This window comes from Phoenix dactylifera, chromosome 6 (assembly GCF_009389715.1).
Source record: "Phoenix dactylifera cultivar Barhee BC4 chromosome 6, palm_55x_up_171113_PBpolish2nd_filt_p, whole genome shotgun sequence".
NCBI classification, from domain to species: Eukaryota; Viridiplantae; Streptophyta; class Magnoliopsida; order Arecales; family Arecaceae; genus Phoenix; species Phoenix dactylifera.
The window spans coordinates 14,764,998-14,779,946 of NC_052397.1; the positions used below are offsets into that span (position 1 = coordinate 14,764,998).

General features: G+C 36.3%; 1 protein-coding gene across 1 annotated transcript; it reads right to left on the reverse strand.

The window, feature by feature from the left end:
• Positions 1-2,900: 2,900 nt before the first annotated feature.
• Positions 2,901-13,081, reverse strand: LOC103709257 (probable leucine-rich repeat receptor-like protein kinase At1g35710). The gene is made up of 10 exons (XM_039127529.1): positions 12,904-13,081; positions 10,631-10,778; positions 8,190-8,261; positions 7,272-7,343; positions 4,199-4,270; positions 3,969-4,112; positions 3,733-3,813; positions 3,496-3,639; positions 3,282-3,353; positions 2,901-3,197 (listed from the first exon to the last, which is right to left on the reverse strand). Exons 1-10 carry the CDS (start codon positions 12,986-12,988, stop codon positions 3,107-3,109), a joined length of 981 nt encoding a protein of 326 aa, XP_038983457.1. The 5' UTR covers positions 12,989-13,081; the 3' UTR covers positions 2,901-3,106.
• Positions 13,082-14,949: the final 1,868 nt, after the last annotated feature.

The window sequence follows — 14,949 nt, forward strand, 5'->3', positions numbered from 1 at the left end:
TGGAGTATTCATGATCATATCATATACTTATAACTTGCATCACTTCTCGAAATAGTATAATCTCACTTTCTTGAAGCATTATCTACACCTTCGCTACTATATTGGCAGGCCGACACCTCTATTTTTGTAGTTTTAAAGTGAAGAAATTATTTCGCTTTTTGTAGTTTATAAGCCCTCGCTCGATGGTATTCTACAGCAACTTGTCCCATACATGCATATATAAGTATCATAGTCACAAAGGTCTAATATGATAATCTGCTGATAAGGGTTCCCAGTCTGTGGGGACAATTTGTTTACAGAATAATTGTTTAACTTTCTTGTGAATTTGTTACTCAGAAACCATTTATTATTAGGAAGTGGGATTGGTTTTCTGCACCATGAAGCACTTCATGCATTTTATTAATGAGATGCATTGATTTATTTATATTGAGTTGATGCAGGATTAAGCGGATGCACATATCCTTTGTTTTAATGCCACTCTGACCACCTCCAAGCCAATAGCCATAGGCATAATTTTAACCACAATTCACATGCCTTCTTCCACTTCAGGAAGCAAGACTCAGATGCTGTAGAATATTATTTTAAGAACATCCATCCTTTGGATAAATCTCCCTAAAACTAAGTAAATAAGTTGTCCTAGTTTAGAGTGAATGTAGACCTTGTGATTTACTAGTTTGTATAATGTTTCCTTATAGTCCTGTACATATCCAAGCAGGAGGACCTACAGTTTATATTAATCTACATGCCCATGTTTGCTTGGTGAATGTGGCGACTTCTTTCGCTATATTGTAAGTATGATTCTTCTATTTGTGATATAAGGTTGAGTGAAAGAAAAGAGTGGACAGAAAAATTTCAAAGACAAAAAAGAAAAAAAAAGAAGTTGTGGAGCATTTAAATTTTTTGATGCTCTGTGTGTGTTCATCTTTATTCTAAGGGAGACGACCAACTATAAGTGTCCATGCAGTAAAGACAAAGGCATGTACTATAAGGACCTTCAACTTGGACCACTCTAACGTTCCTTAGAGATTTTGATCTCTATACCTGTAATATCTGACAAAGAACAGAAACTACAAGCATAATAGATATCATACTCCATGTGATAATTTCAAAATTGAAACTAAGACCAAGTCATGGCTATCTATTTCTTGATATGGAACCTAGTGCTCGATGATTCGATGGTCCAAGGTTGGTCTCATCGTCATTACAATAATTTGGCCGCATGTCTATACACCTCCAGTACTTGCAAACTCTACAGTCATTTAGTTAGGATTGCGACAATCTACGCTCGTACAGTACAAATTACTTTGTCATGAGGACCATTTGTAAGGCAGCTTTCAAGATGCCACAGCAAAATTATATTTCATTGGATTAGAGCGAAACTCGTTACATAGGGAAAGATCATATGGACCAAAGCAAGAGCCATCAAGGAGGCTATCATGATAGGTGGGAGCCATGTCATATGTTGGTTGGGTTTTGTATGATTCCCCTCTCATTCAAGGATTTTGATGTTGTTACACTACAATAATTTCAAATTTGGGAGGACTTGGAATTTTCAGCATGATGTAAGTTTCAAGGGACCACCAAAAAAGTAGGGCTGCTTCATAGAAAGGAATGATGCACAAAGGCCTTGGTTTAGATCAGATAAGTATAATGGCACTGTCTGGCAACAAGCTTTTTGAGGACAAGTAGCATCTTTAACGATGCTATGTGGCCACTTTTTGAGACTTTGTTCATGAAGCCTTTGGTTTTATGCTCTTCACGTCCAAGACTCCCAGACGGTCCTCATGCATGAAGGCAATACTCTGGAAAGGCTCCTAGGGCAAAAACAGAATGGTCTGACTGCAGCTGTCCTTTGACATTACACTGAAAGCATGGTTAGCTAGTAGAGGAGGCAATTAGGAACAGGACAGTAAGCAAAAGATAAGAAGAAGAAGACAGAAAGGAAGACAGAAAGGTTACACCTTAGGAAGTGCTCTGAGCATCCAAACAGGAAAAAAAAATCTTAAAGTTCTGTAGCCACAAGATCTAGGGGAACTTAAGATTAAACCAGTATTCTGTAATAAAAAATTTGGTTGGCTCGATCTTGTAGAAGTCCAGAAAAAAGAAAACTAATAAAGAACGGTCTAGCGTACGGGACTCAAGGTTTGGAGAAGGTCGGATGGATACAACTTTATCACAATGAAGCAAACTGTTGCATCAAGACTCGCCCTCTTTCAGAAAAAAGGAAGAAAATTAGTAAATAAAAAAATAGTATCCGTTAGGAACCTAGAAACAAAAATTAATAAATGAAAAAAATAAGTATCTTGCAAGATATGGACTTCAGCTTACATATAATCAACTATAAGGTAATAAAATATATAAAATGAGAATTGCTAGGGATCAATACAAGCTTTTAACATGTGAAGGAAACATGGAAGGGAGGAAAAACAAATGTGCGCTGCTATTGTCATCTGAGTCATGAAAATGGGAGGGTACATCTACTTCTGCTTTCCATCCATAACTCCATCTCCTTCCCTTGAAACAATATCAATTATTCTTTCAAAATGAAGAAAAAATAAATAAATCAATTCTCTGTCCCTAATAATTATACTCAAATAGTTTCTTCAGGCTTACTTTGAGTGCCTCGTATTCTAACTCTATCCTTTCTATTTAATATCAAACATCCACATCATCATCTTCACCTCTGCTATGCATGTGAGTACCTTCAATTTCAAGGTTCGCTGTACTGATATCAAATCCTGTACCAGTGCCACACTAGCATAGTATCGATGCGGTACGGTACAGATTTTTTTAGCATACTGAAGGTCCGTACGCCGCTTGTACCGGTACTAGTACCAAACCAATACGGTACGGTACGCTCAGTACCGTTCAATACAGTACGGCATACCATGCTCTGTTCATTATCTAATGTTTCTAACCAAGATTCTTGCCCATTTTTCCGCAGAAGTTGCATACATCTTCTAGTTCTGTATTTAATATCAGATTTATCTGGGAACATATACTACAAAAATTAGCTAATTGTATCCACTATTGGCAGCGGACAACAGAGCTCTAGGAAATAAAGTGGGAACAATCCCTTAAAAAACCAAAGATTGTGGGAAGCTCACTAGAAGGCAAACTCCGTATCAGTGACTTCAAGCACCTTATGTGCACCCTTTGGCTTTGCCCCAGGCTTGAACTGGTTACCTTCGATGCACCTGCATCGGATGTATTTGTAAGCAAATACTCATTGGATGACACTATATACAGAATGAGAAAACGAAGACTGTAAAGAAGCTCACAGCTCTTTCAGGAAGGGGTGTTTGTATAACCCATCAGGGATCCTCCCAGTGAATGCATTGTGGTCCAAGTACCTGATAACATGTTTGAAAACGAAAGACAGATTAGTGCCCACTAAGGAGGGAGCTATTTCAGCAAAAAAGGAGGGAGCTATCAAAGATTTCCTTCCTCCAGAGTGGAATAGAAATTCCTGATTAAAAGATCGGATAAACTCACAAATAGGTTAATCTTGGAATATCGACAAGCTTGGGAGTTACTGGTCCAGTCATCTTGTTATATGATAGGTGTAAAATTTCCAGGCTGGTCAAATTTGCAAGCTGATCCGGCAATCCTCCACTCAAGTGGTTATTGTTCAGGTATCTAGATATCAGAGTTTAGGTTTAATTTAGGAAGAAGATATACAGCCTCAAATGAAATCATGATAACATAAGCATTGGAGAGATATCCACTTACAAGTTATGGAGGGATGGAAAGCAGTCCCCATTGCGGATGAGGTCTCTTAATGTTCCTGTGAGGCGGTTGTTACCAACATCACTGGGAATAGATAAATGGTTAGCAAATTATAACAGTTGGCCAGCACAATATTGTTAAGAGAATGATAAGAGGGAAAAATCTAGGAATTTGTTATCGGTTAGAAATTCAGATCAATGACTGATTCTTCTGGAGAGTCATATGAGAGAGAGAGATACAGATGTCGTAGGTTCTTGAGATTTCCCAACTCTGGAGGAATTTTTCCAGTAAAATGGTTCCCATGGAGATAGAGATAACGAAGTTCTGGCAAGTTTGCAAGCTCTACAGGAATTTCACCTCTAAAGTTATTGAAGCTCAAGTACCTGCATAGATCTCATATAACAAACATCAGTATGTAAAACTCAGAAGGAAACCGAGTCCAAGAAATGGAAAACTCTGGCATGCTTACACATGCGTTAGTTTCTTTAGTTCACCAATTTCAGGAGGAAGAACATCTTGCAGCTTATTCCATCTCAGGTTCCTGAGAAGTACACAATTGACCAATATTGCAGAAATAAAATTACTAATTGCTTAAATAATGACAAGTCAGCTTAGATCAGCTTTTCTCAACTACAATAAAAATATTATTTAACAATAAAGGTAGAGTTATTTCTTGCATATTATGAACACAAACAATAATTGCGCAGGTATAATTTAGACTGCACCATCCAAATGTGAAACAGAAAATGACGTGCCAAAGGCTGACTTTTTTATTTGAAGTAGAGCCTGATGTTAATCTGATCAGTTAGACCTACAGCAAGACTTGATAGCTCTACATTGCATAAATTACAAAACTGACTTCCTCTAGGAATTATGAATCAAAATCAAATAATGATAGTTCACGAAGATCACATGGAAATTATGATTTTTTTTTTCAAAACTAGCTTTATTTCATTTATCATGAAGTCTAAGGAGGCTTGCCACTGTTTTGCTTTAAAAAAAATTATGAGAAATGAACAGTTATTTTACATTATAATCAAACATTTTGGACCATCTAGTTTACAAGACACATTTTCATGTCATGTAACATATTAACTGGAAACATGGATTTGGTATTTTATTGTCTCAAAACAATGTATACTCGCAAATGTCCAGTTGAAAAGACCAGAAAACTCTAGACTGGTCAGTTTTAAGGTTATATTTCTCAATTTTAGTGGAAGGAAAGAGCCAAATCAATAATCAATACATTCATAAAAAGCTTATTGCCCTGATGCTCTTTGGGTGCGTTTGGTAACCCCAACAGGATCACCATGGTGATCTAAGATCCCCGGTGATCTGAATACTGGGGTGATTTGATCCCCAGTGATCTAAGATCAATGTATTTGGTAGGCCATGGTTCAGTGATTAAAAATCCCCGGGTATTCATGAGTAACTTGTTTGGTATGGTACGGAGATCCAAAATCACTGACCGCATAATACCACAAATACCCCTGATATATCATAGATGGATTTTTTATGTGTTTTTAATTTCCATGAATTAAAAATGTAAGCCAATATGCTAATTTCTATAATAGCTCCATAATTTTATCACATATTCTACTTTTAGTAGCCCTTATCATATATTTATTAATCATATAAAATATATAATAATAAAATATTAATATATTTATCAATATATTAATTATTAATATATTCTAAAAAATACATTTATTACTCCTATAAATTATTAATCTTATAAAAATATGTTATTTTTCATTATAGAATTAATATTTTTATGTATACTTATAATAGATTTTTTTAATACAAATAATTATTTTGATTAGAAAATAAGGTAAATAGGAGAAATATACTAATATATTAAATATTTTCATTATATAAATATAAAATATAATGATATATTTCTACTATAATTTAAAATTATCCTTTAATAATAATAGCATAATAATATGATTAGTAATATATTATAATATAATTTATATCATTAATATAATATATAATATCAACATAATATTATATCTATATATAATATTGACATAATATATTGATGGTATATTGATATATCAATTTTTTTTGCTAACTTGAGGGGTATTTTTGTCTTTAATTTTCAATGCAGGATCACTGCGCTGGGGTGATCTTGGATTTCCGACCTCAAGGACGGGTATCCCATCCCCGAGTTGGGGGGTGATTTGAGTAGTAGAGGTGATTTAAGATTACCGCCACGTAGGATCACTGTGGTGCAACCAAACACGGTGATCTCATCACCTCCACCCACATTATCCTTGATCCTGGGACGATCACCCCATACCAAACGCCCCCTTTGTGACCATGTTATTACCACCGACCACACCTGCTGGTCTTCATAATATATGGCTTCCTCTAGCATGGAAATAGTTTGGCTGTCAATATAGAAATAAAAAAATCAGAATAATTTTCAAAAGTGGATTTCTGCTATGGCTTATATTGGATATCCTGGAAATGGTGGTCTATGGAATTCCAATTCTAAATATTTGCCAAATTACCTTCATGAAAATTAATGCATCGGCATTTTGTTAATTATCATCATGAAGAAAGAATTGAAGCTAACACCCAAAAAAAAATTGCCCACTTCGACTTTGATGTTGTTCTACACCACAATGGACATATTTTCATTCTGCATCAATATCACGAGAAACAAATAACTATGAATAAATTATAAAACCAAATCTGAAACAGAAGGAAGCAACTTGTATTTTATTAATTTTGCTACAATATTGCCGGCAATGCTTCATCAAAATTGATCAGGTCACAAAAAATGGGTATCCTAAAACTAGTCACCAAAGACAATAACGAACTACATTTTTCTACGAAAAAAGGTCTCCAATTTGAAAATGTTGCAATATGTATTAGTATTTATATAATGGATGTAGGGCTGAAATCGGATCAGATACGAATCTGACATTCGTATATCCATATCAATATTTGTTTTATTTGACGAATACAAATACGGATACGGATGTTAGTCAGATGCAAAAATTCATACCTACATTTGTTTTAAACGGATACGAATACAAATCGGATACTGGAAGCATGGATATAAATATGGATACAAGTCGAATAATTAAACTTTATGACCATAGAATCAAAGATATTACTAAGTTGATGATAAGCTAAGTTAATAGCATATTAATATGATCATTTATTTTTCTTAAAAGTTCATGAGCGCTGGATACAATTAAATAAGATTATGAAGAGAATCGGATATCCGGATAAGGATCGAGTAGTTGTCTATTCATATTCATATCCGGGTTTTTTTTACGGATATGGATATTATTCAGATGCTCAAATTTCTATCCATATTTGGAGAGATTCGGATATGAAAATAGATCCGGACAGATATTATCTAATTCACTTCCCCTAAATGGATGATACTAAAGATCAATTCTGCATGGTGTGTTCATGTTTAGAATATAACATTAGAAAAAATTTTGAGTAGAAATATATCACATAGACGATAACATAATGCAAAATGTGAATATTAGCCAAGAAAATTTGGAGAAACATACAATATCTTGAGGTGTTTCAGCCGCCCGATTTGAGGAGGGATTGGCCCTGTCAACTTGTTGTTATGGAGATCCCTGTAATTTGAAGATGTCAGGTTGAGCAGCGGCCTTTCATCAACTTTGAACAAAAAAGGAAAAGAAATATAAATACATGCCTACAGGAACCACCCAGAAACTTCCACAATGCAAAGGTGAATTTGTTTTGCTTGTATAAATTGATTATGCCTATCAGACTCAGAAACAAAATTTTCAGACATGCTTCACTGTTCTTTTATCCCATCAAAGGGGAGAAAACTCATATGCTTAGCGGACAACAATAACACAACGTCAATGATCTAACTTCACAAAAATCAGCTAATATTTACAATTTAAAAAACCAGCGTAATCAAGCTTAGCATTAACAAAGATTAATGATTTTTCAATACATACAATTAAAGAGCATCAGATGTCAGCAATACAAGCCATTCACATTCTCAAGGATGTCTGACTATTAAAAAATCCATGGGTTCAGTATCCATAATACAGCATGAGCATGTTTAAACTTGTCACAAATTCATTGGAGACTGACACATTAGGCTAAATTTCACTCCAAAAGATGATGCAGTAAGCTTACTGTCTGAACATGCTGTTTCTGTAATTATTTCGAAATCAAGTCACCACCAGCAACAGGCTCAAGTTGATGTGGGATGGCTATAGGTAACTAGGACAGCAGACAAAGATTAATAAATTATTTTTTTATGATCAACTGTAGAACTACTGCTTTTTCAAGCTCGAGGATCAAGCACAGATGCAACACAAGTATTTCTCTTATTCTAACGTACTACTTGGCAAAGCATTACAAACAAGAGTAACCATTAAATAACAGGCTTAGGATTTTGAGATTTCATAAACATGATTTTGATGACAGAAGAGAATTCTTACAGCCTCGTCAGATCCAGGAGATTTGTAACAGCGGTAGGAAAAGGACCAACAATTGATACTGCATACACTTCCCTGCAGAAGAAATAGGATCATAATAATATAAGGTATGTACTAAAGGGAATTTCAACATGATAATCACTTCGAGCTTGTTCACCAAAATCTATATTCTAAACATTTGAAACCAATATCTTTCAGGGTTCAAAATTTTAAATGACAATTTGCATCCAATGGTAAGTTTATACATACATGGAAAGGAGAGGCACTGAAAACCAGTGATCCCTTATTGTGCTAAATAAATACTATGATGTTACAATCCAAAGCTCCACAGCAACAATGACATTTAAAACCTTAAATTAAATATTTATGTAATTAGAAAAACTTCTAATAGATGTGGTCCTATCATGGAACAGTGATAGCAAAAAGATGTACTTGGAATTGTTGTCTCAGTCATTTACTCGTTCCAAAGCATTGATAATATAAACCAAGTAATAATGTATTTTATCTTCAATCTTCATATGACATATCTGAAGCATACCCTATACATGTGGGCATGCAGGAGAGAGCATATTGCTTTAGGTTTACTGACACTGAAATAAGCTGACCAGTCCTATCCGTGTTGCTTGCAGTTGAGATGCTAAATAAAGGCACGTAGGAAACTATGATATATTAAGATGTGTAGGGTTATCAGTAGACTTCTAGTGCATACTAGCTACTATAAACCAAACTCAAACATTGTGTGCTAGGATATGCTAAACCATCCCGAACCGAACGGTTCCGGGCATACCGAACTATCTCGAACAGGATGGTTTAAGGTATACCGAATTGCCCCAAACCAGATAGCTTAGGGTAATACCGAACCATCCCGAATTGGATGGTTTAGAACATATCGAATTGAACCGGGCAATTCAAGGTGTACCGAACCAAACCGGCTAAGAATCGGGATGGTTCGGCTAATTGAAACAGTTCAGCTCATCAATTAAAACCCCGCAACTATGACCCCCTAATTGTATTTAGATCTCTCTCTCTCTCTCAACCCTCTTCTTGAACCCTAACCGAAGCCATCGCCCTCGATCAACATTGATGCTCATGTCATCACCCTAGATTGATGCTAATGCCAACACCCTCACCATGGATCATGCCAACACCGATGTCGTCCCTCTCCAGGCATTCAAACCAGTACGCCTCTCTCTCTATCCCTCTCTTTCTTTCTCCCTTTCCCCTCTTCCTCTCTCATCTTTCTCCCCTTTGTCTTCCCTCCTCCACCCCCCACGCGTTCTCATCTTCTCTCGATCCTTTGTCTTCAATACAACTCGGCTTAGTAAGGTACATGCCAATACTATACTGAACCGATAGCCATCCAGTACGACTTCCGGTACCTTTTAGGCGAACCTTGTTGTGTACATTAATTGAACTATGGATACAAGACATCCAAACTTTTGGCTTCTTTTTGAGATACTTAGGCTTGTCAATAGGTTAAAAAAGCAATTTGACATTCTAATATAGAAACAGACATTTTGCATACATTAAAATTTTACATAACTATATAAATTGAAAAATAAAATTAATAGTAGCCTAGATCAAATAGAACAGAAGTACTGGCCTCTTAGTGTTGAGTATTAAATGGTAATTTTATGTGTCATTCCATGCTGATGTATGCTGAGTGTCCAAACAATGCAATATGTGGTTTGTATCAACACCCGAGGACAAATACAGTATGCAAGACTTTACTCCTTAATATAAAGAAATACGTATCAAAGAATATATTCCTGTGTTTGAATATCAATCTGAAAAGTTACATCATATCGACATATTCTTCTTATATCAAGTAAATATCTGTGCAGCTGCATTATTCCCATACTATAAAATCAATATTATTCTTTTTAGTTTTCATGTTGCAAAGCAATTTCTATGAAACAATGTTTCTGTGCAATGCTCACCACATACAAATGTGTGTTTTTACAACTATAACCTTCTTTTGTCTTGTATCTTTAGCTTTAGTAATTCTTGCAAAAGGGAAGGGAGTCTTTTACAAACTTCTGGACTTCTGGACTTCAGATTCATATATGATCTACTCTGAAAGCTTAAAGGATTAAAACAGTAAAAGTATGACTTGCTGAGGGTTTTCTTGCTGGCTCCTAAAGTAACAGCTATATATGAAATAAATTGAAAGATTATATAATATTAAAAGTTCAACCTCCATATGACCTAAAAAAAGTATGCCTTTTTCCCATTTATTTCACCAATTCTAAACTTTATTTTATATTTCATCCCATTTAATGATGCATTTTAAGATGCATTTCCGTTAATTTTACAAACTTAGCATTGGCCATGGTTAATATCAGCCAAAATAATGACAATCAAACTTGTGGCGCTACACACCAATGTCAATAAATGAATGAGAGAACAGAGAAAGGACAGAAGCGAATAGTTTGCTTTCTTACAATTCTGTCACAACCCTGTAATATCCTTGCTGAGAACATGTAACACCAGACCATGGGGGAAGATCACCATATCCACAAGGATCATCTCCAAGCCATGCATAAACCACCCTCCATCCAAGCGAGGCCTTGATTTCATTTAATGCCTTTACTGCAACAAAGCCAATTTTAAGCCCATCAGAGAGCACAAAGAAGAATCTTTCATCCTCAAGCAAGATCAAATCCATGAACATTCATATTATACTACTATAATAAATGAAGATTATTAATTAAAAAATTCATAGCACATTGCATTGTCAGCAAGAACTATATTCTAAGCAAGCAATATCAATTTTCCATATATGTCAATTGAAGTAATTTAAAAGTAAATGTAGTTCACAGATAGCACAATTACCACCAACTAGAGTAAAGTGTTCCTTCCTATCCAGTTTGCAAGTTAGAGTTACCCATCAAAACATAACAATTCAAACAACAGAATGAATTTTTGTCTTTCTGGTGAATAGCATACTTTAGAGTTTAGATAATCATAGAAGTCTCAAAACAAGGTTTAGGCCTATGGTTCTCTATTGTTTGGAATTTTTGGAAACAAAGAGAAAATAAGAGGACGCAACTGTATAAGGTCATCCATTTGGTTATTGGTGGTCATACGGTGAAAGAATAACTGTGGTGGGTGGTGTGTCGGGGGCAGAGGTGTGCTTAGTTCGCTGCTTTTGTATGGGTTTACAGGTTTTCCCAATTCAATCAGCATGGTTATACAAATATTCGGAAAGCTTCGGTAAAGTGATTAGGACTTTGATTGAGTTATTGACTGTTACTAAATAAGTAGGGGAGGGTTGTTCCCTTAATTAATTTTCCTGAGGGATTTGAAGTGCTATAATCTTTCTAGCACATTTAGGTCATCTCCTCTTCTTCCTTTCTCCTGCCCCCAGAATGATTTTAACTGTTGTTCTATCACTTTGTACATAACCTTTTAGTGGGCTACATCATTGGTGCCATAGTGAAATTATCCAACTCCACTCATGACCCATGAGATGGTAGATACGTATTACTGCACCTTGCTAATCTTGACACTCGATTGATTTAGCAAATAAGCTACTAAGAAGACTATTGAGTATTGATAAGTTTGACGTGCCAGAACAAGTCAAGAAGAGAATCCCCATGACAAATCATATGGATCATCTCTCTGCAGGTAAGGATGGTCCTACTTCAAACTAACTCCTTCAACTCCTCCTTTGGTTTTAAGTCTAGAAAAGACTGATGTCCATGTTAAAGAAGTATTACATCTGCTTCCTTCTTTCTTCTCCATCTTATTTAGGATTTTCTAAAAGCATTATTTACTAAAAGAAAGATCAGAACAAGATTCAACCTTGCAATGATGGTAGACAATGGCTTTGTGGCATCTGCCGCTATAGCTATCCCTCCATCACTTCTCGTCCCAAATGTAACATCTTGTCATCTAAGTGTTACCATGACAATTTTCTCAACAAAAGCCTTTTATCTGTTAAACCAAAGGACCTCTTGATTTGAAATTTTGGCATGTTAAGGGCTTTTACCAAGGGAGAAACCGAGGTACTAAATCTCAAAGTTTCAGCTAAGAACTTTAACTGAATGAAGGGTTTAAGGATTGCGGAAAGGATCAAACAGGCACTGCATTAAAAAAAATGTTTGTAAATGCAGCACTTATAAAAATACCGAGATATATTTTATTAAATTTACTTAATCAATGTATAATTCTGAACTTCAATGATCCTCCACCAAAACTTAGCATTCAAAGAGTAACTGAGGTAATATTTGCTGATTCAGATGACAAACAAAGATATAAAATATTGTCTTTTAAACCAAGTAAATAAAAAAAATTTATTAAATTTTTTTATTGCAATCAGCTAAATTTCCTCGCAATTAGCAAACATCAGATATGATCATTACTTCAGCTCACAAAAAGGTAACGACTTTACAGCAAAACTGCATGCCGATCTGAAGCAAACGATTTACATCACCCAAACAGAAAAAGAAATCCAAACTCAGTTAAATTTCTTCCTAAAATAAAACTAAACTGACGTTTTCCACCTCATCAAAGGCTCATATCCAATTCCAAAACTCAACTACCCATCTCACTACAAAGAAGGGGGAAAAAATCAAACGAAAACCACCTAATTCTACATTTCCATCAAATCTAAAGCAAAATTGCTCACTTCAGTTCGAAATAATTATGCAGACGAGATAATGCAACCAAAATCTCAAAACGTATCGAAAGTTGGAGTCGAAGAAAGAAGCACCATCTCGCTTGACGGTTTTACAGCGTGCGAGGCTGAGAAGAAGAAGGAAGCAGCAGATTGAAGCCAAGTTCGAGGGGATCCACATCGGAGATCTCGATCCGAGCGCGGGGACGAAGAGATCGCCTCGCGTTGCCGCGTTCCAGAAGCCCCATTTTCCGCAGCGGGAGTAGAAAAAAAGAGCACGCGCCAGGGGGAGCATAATTAATTAATTAATTATATTAATATATGATTAATTATAGCTTATAGATCTCTAATTTCTATTCGTGCGGCTCTAAATCCACTTTAGTCTCGTGCTTGCAATGAGGGCGAGGTATCTCAGGCATCAAACTGAAGGATTTCGTAGATCACAGCCGTTCATCCTTTCCTCACGTGCATTTCGCGTGTTTGGAACTGAGAACTTAAAACCATGGAAGTCGGCCAATCTCTGTTGCTTCTGCCGGCATGATATGATGCTCCCGTTTTTACAACATAGACACTCATTATTTCACCTTTGAGGCTTACAGGGACGCAAAAATTAGAAAAAGGAGTGAATTTATCAAATTGCATGTGTTAAAAAGAGATCCACCATTTTGCGAGGACGGCTATCATACAAAACAGCTTTATATGCCATACATAGCTTGCCACTGTTTATAGCCATCCATCTCTTGATGGCGGTCGATGAGCATGGCACAGCATTTTGCGGTGCAATCCAATATTTTAAAATTCAATTCCTACTCTCATTTAGTAGTTCAATTTCGATCACGAACTAAATGTATTGAGAGATATAGCCATTCCAATTCTTATTCTAATTCCGATTTCGACCTTAAATCAAACATGCTCTGAGAGTTTCAAGCACCATTTTTACCTTTAAGGCGAAAGCTTCTAATGTGGTGGTGCTACTTGAGGATACTAATTGTATGACGGCATCATATATTTGAAATTAGTAGGAAGGTAACTTAGGATTCTTAAATCTGAACCTTGGAAGCTCATAGTGTGGTCTGAAGAAGCTTAGAAATGGATTTTGTCAGGATTTTTTTTTTTTCAGGAAAGGTATATCAGGAGGGTTTAATTTTTATATGTTCTCTTCTCACCTATTAGTTAGCACAATGACTTTCTTTGCCACATTCAAGGTCAAGAGTGTGTCTGAATCCCATGTTATGCTATTAATGTGGCATACTGATTATGGATTGGAGAAATTACTTGCAGCATTCAACAGGGCTAAGGAGAAGAGAAGCCATCTACCATTCACAGCAAGATTTCTGGTCAAATCTATCTTTATCCATTATGGTATCTGTTTATTTTGGTAAATGCTTTATTCTGTATGTGATATGGATGTCAGGGCTTTAAGGTACTTGCGGCAACATCAGTTTCCAGTTTGACATCAAGTGATCCACTCTTATTGGTACCTTGCATTATGAATGGCCTATGCACTGATAAGGAATTCATGAAGTATAGTTCATTGTAAGCACTGAAAGCATTTAGTTTTGGCAGGTGTTCGACTGTTTTATGTCTGGCCTCCCTTTTAAAGTCCGGCCTTGTGTGAAGGCCCGCCCGGGGTCCATTTGACCGGCACCAGCTAGAACTGGCGAGTGTAGCGCACGCGGCGCGGCTGTCGGACGTCGCTAGAGCCGAGGTAATGCTTTAGCCTTTTTTTTTTCTTTTCTTTTTTTTTTATCCGACGACTAGGAGTCATGGCCACTGGTTAAAAAATTGGCTGGAAACCGCCCGAGAAAAGAATCTCCTGCTTTGCTCTGTTTCATCTTCTTCTCCTTTTTTCAACCACCATCGCCGTCGGCGTTCGTCGCTGAGAGCCTTGGCCTCTTCCTTGCATCGGCCCCGAATTGGAGCCAAAACCTCAGCCACTGGATTTTTGGACAACCGGCCACCTCCATCGGCCATGCTCTGCCTCATATCTCCATTGCCTACTGCCACCCGTCGGACCTCGACTGCAGCAGTTACCTTGAACCACCCACTTGCTTTCAAGAAAGAAGAAGAAAGAAAGAAAGAGAAAGAAAAAAAAAAAGAGAAGAAAAGGAGGAGGAGGAGGAGAGAGACACATCCCTCTTA

What these genes read in the sequence shown, in the direction of transcription:
- LOC103709257 (XM_039127529.1), bottom strand. Translation starts at nt 12,988, where the DNA reads ATGTGGATCCCCTCGAACTTGGCTTCAATCTGCTGCTTCCTTCTTCTT. An exon ending in TAAAACCGTCAAGCGAGATG is followed by an intron (nt 10,779 to 12,903) that starts GTGCTTCTTTCT and finishes GCTTTGTTGCAG; the next exon opens with TAAAGGCATTAAATGAAATC. An exon ending in TTTCCATCCCTCCATAACTT is followed by an intron (nt 3,640 to 3,732) that starts GTAAGTGGATAT and finishes TCTGATATCTAG; the next exon opens with ATACCTGAACAATAACCACT.